Below are 8,269 nucleotides of genomic sequence, written 5' to 3'. Positions count from 1 at the left end.
AAATAATAAAAATGGTAATATCTAATATTTTTATTTTTTATTCAAAAAAATAATCAAATTTCAAAAAAAATAAAATAGTAAAAATTGTCCATACAATAACACTTATTATACTAATTTAATAAAAACCCAATAGTAATATTCTAGTAAACAATACTAATTTTGTAGTTTTTTTTCAAAAAGAGTTTGAAAAAAACTGTAAAATTTGATGGCGACAAGCACCAAACCCAAAATCAATCTAATAAAACGCAAGATTGTCAACTATACATTTTCGCTTTCGTTTTGTTTGTTTTGTCGTACGAATATGTTACAATGTCTTTTTGTTGACAATGATGACTTTCAATTATATACAACTCTTCAACATTCCCCTTATCTTGAAAAAACTCGTTTTGTTCTTCCCGAGCCGATCCAGACGTGTAGTTATGATCACACTTATTTTTGTTATTCTCCACTTGATATTCCCACCAAAGTTTTTGTTTTTTCTGAAAAAACGAATTTTTCGGTTGATTGTAGTGACGTAGTGATTTCTATAAACATTTATAAAGGGAATCTAGTCGTCATCACCTCAACACAATTCATTATAATCACATTAGAAAATCAAAAGAGAAAAACACAGAAACATTCGAAGATATTTGATTATCGACTTCTGAACTCATTTATTGTTATTTTATCTGAAAAAGAGGACAATTGGATCTTGGAAGTTTTTGAAGTCGTAAATGGTATACACTATCTCCAGACATATTCATCACCTGTTACAAGTTCTACAAAACCATCTTTTGAGTTGGTTTCGATATCTCAAAGGGACTGGATATTTTTATACCAGTCCAGTGCAAGAATCGCCAATTTAATTCCATTCAATTCACATATTCCTTCTCTCCCAAAAAATATTCTGCTTTTCCAAATCCCAATATGTTCCGATGCGTACGTCGCGGTAAGTGGCGATTTATTATTTGTAATGACGTCTTCGGGGACTTCTGCTATTTTCGATGTTCTTGTGAATTCCGTCACTCCTCTCAAATTATTCGACTTTGATTATTTACGTTTGTCTTCTTTTAATTTATTTTTAATAAAAATTATTTTATATTTATTCTATATTTATTCTATAGCAGTCAAATGTATTCGAGTCAACCAAAACCAATTTGTCGATCTTCACAAGAATGAGTTAACTATTTTAACGCCGGACTTTGTATCTCTCTCGGAATTATTACAATACAAAGATCGATATTACTTTCTTCAAAAACACCACGTATCTCCTTCTGTGTTAAATGAAACTTTAACAAAGATCTTTAAAGACTATGAGAAAGGAATAGTTTCATTTCAAGAGTTCAGTCAAATCATTGGAGTCGTTGACCCCTCTGTGATCGAGCCTATATTGATTCAATGGAATCCAAAACCATCTATTTATATATATGTAATGTATGAATATATCAATGTACATGTCAAAAACGTGAAGCCATCGTTGTATTGTAAATTAATAGATGTGTTACTTCAGGACTACAAAGGAATGCAACTCCTCGACTTGTTACAATGTAACATATTCCCTGACGACGAACTGATCGCTACTTTCTTACTTACCAAAAAGTCACAGTGCCACTTCTTCGCTCAATTTGCAATTGACATGTTAAGGCGCCTCAAAGTCAACAACGACAATCTCTTTAAGATCATTTGGATGGAAGAGGGCGTCACTGAAGCTCTCAACTTCGCTATCGAAAACAACGTAGATCTTTCTAAAAAGGAAAATTCAGTTATAGTTCAAGACTATGGCGATGAAAATTTATGTTATCAGCTTAATCAATATCTTTCAGAGTGTAATTTTAATTAAGTGTTGTATATTCATATCTATTTAATAATATATACTATTGTTATATTACTATTGTTATATTACTATTATATTACTATTATATTACTATTATATTTTATTATTTATAATAATATATATTTAGTTATTCAAACTAATAATTAACAAACTATACAAATAACGATTTAAAAAGGAGAATATTGTGCAGGTATTTGTGATTGTCTATATGACCCAAGAACTATAACACCAACACTCACTATAACAAGAGAGACAATTAAAGATATGACAACTTTAAACCATCCCCCCATTCGTTCAATTCCTTCGGAAAATTTGTTATTTGAAAATTGAGAGCGGGGTGATTGTTTGTTGGTTTGAACAATCTCAAGATTGTTCGAATCATGAATCCTCTCATTTTTGATTTGACTACTTGCAATGATATTCCCATTCTTGAGTTTCTCTTTGTTTCCTTTAGTGATAGGCAACGTGTAAATCGTTGTTCGGATTTTTGCTTTCTCATTCGTTTGGTGTGATGCAGCGGTTGAGACTTTCACAGACAACAAAAGACTCTTATCTGTATTCGGCAAAAACTCAACTATATTCCCAATCCACCGCCTGCAATCTCTTTTAATCACTTTGAGGCATTCCTTATTTAGCGTCACTGAAATCACAGTTTGAACCGTTGTGTCGGAGTTACACGTGGATACACGTAACATTCGTTTTGGGGGAAGTCTGATTTTGAATTCAGTTTCCACCATGTTTGTGTGTTTGTCACAATGCTCGGTTCGGTTGTGAAAATTTCCGACACTAAGTACCGGGGAAAAATAAGGAAAATCTGATATCACAGGGATTTTGAGATGAGTTGGTGATGGAACGAGTGAGGTGTTGTTGGCAACTTTTGGTTTTGTTAAAGTTAATTTTATAGTGTTTGAATTTTTAGTTTTGAGTGGACCACGTTTTGGGATGTTTAAATTGATTGGTCGGGGAATCTCATCTTTTTTCGCTTGCTTCGGCATGTATTTTTGAGATGCTTTTTGCGTTTTAAGAATTGAATTTGTTGCTTGTTCCAAAAACTTGTCAGTAGAAGATATGAGAAAGTCGGAACGAGCCAGTACTTCTCGAAGGTCTTTTCGTTGTTCTGACAAAACTAATCCGAAAATGAAAAAAAATAAAATCCACACCATTTAAATATAATTATGAGATCGTATTTTTTTGATTTAAAATATCATTTTTATTTTGTCATTTTTTGTTACATCTCAAAGGTTTCATTTTTGAGATTGTGGTAGAACGACGGGATATTTGGGGGAAGAAAATGTAGCAAAAAATGGGAAAACACCGAATAAAATCAGAAACTCCAATAACAAAACCCATGCAATCTGAAGCGTTGTTTGCCCTGACGATTGTGGATGTGCTTTTGTGTTGGGTAGCTTACTTCAGAAAGTTGCGCTTGCTGAGAATGATAACAAAGCCGTTATTTTGCTTAATATTATTGGTGTTTTTGTTGTCGGCTGTGAAAATAGAGTATCACATCAAATTATTTGGGGTTGGACTCTTTTTTTCATTTCTTGGTGATTTGTTGTTGCTCAAGGAAGGGCTCAATTGGTTTGCGTGTGGACTTGTATCATTTTTGATAAGCCATATTTTTAACATTGTGTCGTATTTTTCCACACTCCATTTAGGAGTTACGATACCAAGCCTTGTTGTTCTTTTCATAGGTGTTGTGTCGTCTGTCCCACTTATGCAGGGGGCCAAATCAAAAACGCAAATGCTATTTACTTTACCAGTCCATATATATTCATGTGGGCTTGTTGGTGGAGCTTTTTGTGTCTTTCAAACACTTGGAAGAGAAACGGGGAGTGAATGGAGTGAGAAGGCTGCCATTTTTAACGTAATTGGGTATTTGTCTTTTGTAGCAAGTGATGCAGTGTTGGCGTACCATACATTCGTAAAGAAGTCGTTTTTGTGTTCGATATTGATCATTACAACTTATCATGTTGCTCAGTTGATGCTTGTCTTTGGTCTTATTTTTAAATCGTACGATTAAGTGGTTTCCTCAACCCTGTCGTAATTATTTTTTATTATTTTTTTGTTAATCACACCATTGAGTGGTGGTTGTTGAGTCCGATTTCGACTCTCTGTATTTGTTTATCTAAATTGTTAATTTCCAAACAACAACAAGTTTTGTTGTTGTTTGTTTTTAGACTATTATTTGATTTGTTTTGCTTCTTTTACTTGGTATTGACAAAATGACTAATAATGACCATAACGAAGATGAAACAACAATTGTTATTCTCCTTAAAACAGCACTTGTACATTAATAAACGTTTTCAATATCAAATTTGGATTATTTTGTTTTACAGTCATGGTTCCATAACATTTTCGAGATGAAACGTCAAACTTTGAGGACAGTTTATTCCTCAAACCAAAATGATCTTGAAAACATCAAATAACAGTTCGTATTAAAACATTAAATCATTCAATTCGAAAATCTTCTTTGAATTTTTGGCTATTATTATATCTTAGTCATTTTTTTTAAACAGGTATTAAAAAATCAATTTTATGTAAGATATTTATTTTAGGAAAAAAAAAGTGTTTTGATTTCATTTTCGTTTTTTTGATTTTTTTGGAACAATTGGAATAAAACAGAAGATTTTTTGCAAAAACAAAAATGCATTTTTTTCACTTTTTTTTTAACAATTAAAATACATTAATATTTATAATTTGATAAACAATACCAAATAATAAAAATGAAATAATTATAAGGGAATTAAAAAACAACAGTTTTAAGAAATTTACCATTTATAAAAAAATAGTTTTGGTTTCTTTTCAAGAAAAGTGCTTTGTAAGTTTTGCATAACACAAATAGCAATTAGAAGTAAAGAACGGTATTTTTTGGTGAATTTCCCTTTATTTTCCACCATAATATCGGTACCCCATTCACCATATTCCAAAGATCTTTAGCCAAACGAAACGAGTAGATTATTCAAATCAGTTATTTGATTAAAAAGGTAACGAAAAAACCCGGTACAACAGAGTTATAAGCTACCACAAAAACGAAGAATTTTAAATTGTGTTTTGTAAAATTCAAAAGACAACATTTCAACAGAAGTATTTCGAATGGGACAACAAAAAGGAAAAAACAATATGTTAAGAACAGGTGGTTAGGCAAAGACGACGGGATATAAACAGTCTTTGTCTTCATTAATAAATTTCTGAATGACCGGATCGTTTTGATTCAACACAACGTCTTTATTTTGTTTAACAAGTGAAAAGAGATAGTCATTGAGTGCTTCTCCACATGCGACGATGTCTTCAGCTCCGAGTAGCAACACGTTGTTATAGAAGACCTCATGGATTCTTTCAATTTGCAAGCACTTCGACGACTTTTTCGATAGGACACTGTTAAAGAAGAATCCCAACGAGAATGCGATGTCATACATGAAGTTAATAGTGAACGTCGATCTGTTCTTTGCAAATCGTCTCATTCGAGTCTTATCTGTTATAGTGTTCACCTCTGTGATTTGTGCATATTTCTTGCACTGCGTCTCAGCAATCTTTTTGACTGCTATTTCTTCGTTATTCAGTACTATTGTGACAACTTCCGGTTTACTCGTGATTGACACAGACTGCTTGAATGGCTTCTGTAACTTAATCGAACAAAATTGATTCAATAAAGCTATTAATATAGCTTGCTCATAACATTCAAAATTCTTCATTTTCTTTTCATTTAGTGAGTACCTTGCAACGTCCTCACGGCAACGCCTGACGGGTGTCCCCGCTATCCTTTCCATAAGCTTTCTCAGTTTCTCAAAGTTCTCGTTTCTTTTCCTATCTCGGTCTCAGTCACAATCTCACCCATCATTTTAGTTATTCATATCTTCCGTGCATTCAGACCAATTTACCATTCCTTATTAATTATTTTACCATCTATCTATGAAAATATCAAAATGTTTTGGTTATTTTGGTAAAAAAATATACCTAAATTTTAACAAATGGTTCGTCCTTTTTAAACTGATGTCGTGGTGATTAAATAACTGTTTAGTTTCTAATAATACCAAAGTCACCTGTTATCTTTTTTATAGACCTTCGAGATAAGTCATATCTATTTTTGATCAGATGTCCCATCTCATTGGTTAGAACAAAACTATACCAAAGAACTCTTTTTGCCATAAACTACTTGATCATTTGTCTGTTTGACGCAATCTTTCGGGACGATTCCCTCAAAACTCTCAATAAACAAATACTAAACCCTTTTTTAGCTTTGAAGTTTTGTTGAATGTAATTCAGGGTTTCCCATTTCCGTAGACTGGTTAAATGAATGTAGTATATTATATAATAAAAGAAACTATAACAAATAGTACATCAATTCAATTTTCACCCCTCAACATCGTTAAAAACAGGCCATCTGTTGAAGCTCATCGATCGACGGACGTTTGGATGGGTCGAAGGCAAGACAATTCGTCAGTATAGCAAAGGTCTTCTCTGTTATGATATCTATTTTTTCGAATTTACTCTTGTCGATATGAGCGTCACGTATTTTGTCGTCATTAATAGCGTCCTGCATCTCCAAGTCGAACATCTCCCCGATCTTTGCACAAACCTCAAACTCCGAATTTGCTTCGAAAAGTATCACACCAGTTAATAGGGTGTAAAAGACACATCCAATCGACCAGATGTCTATTGCAAAAGGGAATTCCGTTGTACATATAAAACTTTCTGGCGGTCTATAGAAAATAGAGACCATATTCGACTTGATATGGACGTTTGGATGCACCGTTTTGGCGTTTCCAAAGTCAGTCAAATAGAGTTTGTTGTCTTTGATGAGGAAGTTTGAAGGCTTTATATCGCGATGAACTATACAATTTGAATGAAGGTATTGCACGGCTTGAAGGATTTGAGCAAATCTGTTTTGAACATACAAATACTTCTCTTCTAATGACCGTGGGACCGTAAGTTCCATATCGAGAGAACAGTCGCAAAGGGGAAGAATAATAGAGACGAGGTTTTGGTCGACAAACACGTGGAGGAGAGAAATGATGTTTTCATGTTTCAACGAGGACAGGTATTTGATTTCGCGATAAAACTGGAGTTTGATTTCCGATTGCGTGGAGTGCGTTTTGTATGATTTCATTGCATATTTCTCACCCGTTTCCTTTTCAACTAAATAGATATGAGAGAACCCACCTTCCCCAATCTGCTTGAGCTTTTTGTAGCTTGCAGAGTCACTCATTCTTTTCAAGTTTTCTAGTATTTTTCTATCAACAATAGTATCTTTTCTTTAGTTACTTTTTTCTAATAAAATCTCCTGAAAAGTTAATTCTAAACTCTTTTTGAATATAGTTTGTATATAGTAAATTCAATACTTAAAAATAACAAATACACTTCTAATCAATAAATAAGTAATGGATAATACTTTTACTATAATGAAACAAGTTCTAAAGAAACAGAAAAAGTTATTAACTCGAAAACGTATCTACATGTCACAGGGTACAAATATCGAGCCATTAGTCGACGCTGCGCAAATAACACTACCTTCACAAGATAAAGAGATTGAAATGCAAACGATTGGAAATCCCGAGAACATTTCAAGTAAAGAGAACGTCATAGATTTCGATGAAAACGAAGAGGAACCCAAAATAGATTCTATTGAATGGGTTCTCTTTGCTATTCGCGAACAAGTTCAAAAAGCCAAAGTAGTTTTTTCGTATTCACTGAACACTGAAAAGTTCAGCAGAGTCTCTTTGGTAGTCATTTCGGTGTTATTTATTGTGTTTGCTATTACATACTCATCAACATCGACTTCAATAGGGATATTGGATTGTCCACATATCTTCCAACACATCTTTTTCTTAAAACTGACACATGTCATCATAGCTGCGCCTAACATCCGTTCTGCGCCAACGATGAATTCGATGAAATTGTATGTGATGATGGGAGTGTTTACTGTTGTGAGTTTAATAGCGTTTTACTTGTACCAAGGTCTTCTTTCATTTCCAATGCAGAACTTGGGCCAGTCGATGAAGTTTATTCCAATCATTTTGCTTCGCCCATTCTTCAAAATTCCACTCAAACAAGAAGACTTGGTCATGGGGACCATCACCTTATCTTCAATTTTTGTGTATGTCATCGTCAGTAACTCGACACTGACGGGATTCTTTCTTTTAATGACGTATATCATCTTCGACGCACTTGTTATGGTCTTCCAGTCGAAAAACTTCACAACAGGAGGGTATTGGGAAAAGACCTTCTACCCATCTCTTGTCGCTGTTCTCATCATTACACCACTTGTTCTCTTCTTACAAGAGGATTTCAAAATGGAAAGCTATGTCTTGTGCCTCATCAATTGTTTATCGTCGGCAGCTACTCTCATCACTCACAAAACACTCGCAGTGAACACGCGTGGAAAGGTGTGGATGAACGCTTTGCACGTCGTTCGGCAATTCGGAAAACTCTGTTTTGTCGCTGCAGTCTTCCAGA

The 8,269-nt window shown here is 33.7% G+C and overlaps 5 protein-coding genes across 5 annotated transcripts; 2 read left to right on the top strand and 3 right to left on the bottom strand.

Moving 5' to 3' along the window:
- Positions 1-205: 205 nt before the first annotated feature.
- On the top strand, positions 206-1,819 carry EIN_060530 (hypothetical protein; the record flags this gene model as incomplete). The annotated part of the gene is made up of 1 exon (XM_004260241.1): positions 206-1,819. The coding sequence occupies one exon, from the start codon at positions 206-208 to the stop codon at positions 1,817-1,819; it is 1,614 nt and encodes a 537-aa protein (XP_004260289.1).
- A 161-nt stretch (positions 1,820-1,980) lies between these two features.
- On the bottom strand, positions 1,981-2,976 carry EIN_060520 (hypothetical protein; the record flags this gene model as incomplete). The annotated part of the gene is made up of 1 exon (XM_004260240.1): positions 1,981-2,976. The coding sequence occupies one exon, from the start codon at positions 2,974-2,976 to the stop codon at positions 1,981-1,983; it is 996 nt and encodes a 331-aa protein (XP_004260288.1).
- Positions 2,977-4,953: 1,977 nt separating this feature from the next.
- Positions 4,954-5,583, bottom strand: EIN_060510 (hypothetical protein; the record flags this gene model as incomplete). The annotated part of the gene is made up of 1 exon (XM_004260239.1): positions 4,954-5,583. One exon carries the CDS (start codon positions 5,581-5,583, stop codon positions 4,954-4,956), a length of 630 nt encoding a protein of 209 aa, XP_004260287.1.
- A 599-nt stretch (positions 5,584-6,182) lies between these two features.
- EIN_060500 (hypothetical protein) lies at positions 6,183-7,022 on the bottom strand (the record flags this gene model as incomplete). Its single annotated transcript, XM_004260238.1, has 1 exon — positions 6,183-7,022. The coding sequence occupies one exon, from the start codon at positions 7,020-7,022 to the stop codon at positions 6,183-6,185; it is 840 nt and encodes a 279-aa protein (XP_004260286.1).
- A 247-nt stretch (positions 7,023-7,269) lies between these two features.
- Positions 7,270-7,928, top strand: EIN_060490 (hypothetical protein; the record flags this gene model as incomplete). Its single annotated transcript, XM_004260237.1, has 2 exons — positions 7,270-7,814; positions 7,871-7,928. The coding sequence occupies 2 exons, from the start codon at positions 7,270-7,272 to the stop codon at positions 7,926-7,928; spliced, it is 603 nt and encodes a 200-aa protein (XP_004260285.1).
- Positions 7,929-8,269: the final 341 nt, after the last annotated feature.

This window comes from Entamoeba invadens, assembly GCF_000330505.1.
Source record: "Entamoeba invadens IP1 unplaced genomic scaffold scaff_1105074726711, whole genome shotgun sequence".
Classification (NCBI taxonomy): Eukaryota; Evosea; order Mastigamoebida; family Endamoebidae; genus Entamoeba; species Entamoeba invadens.
The sequence above is the reverse complement of the archived record's forward strand: the minus strand, read 5'-3'. Positions and strand labels throughout refer to the sequence as shown.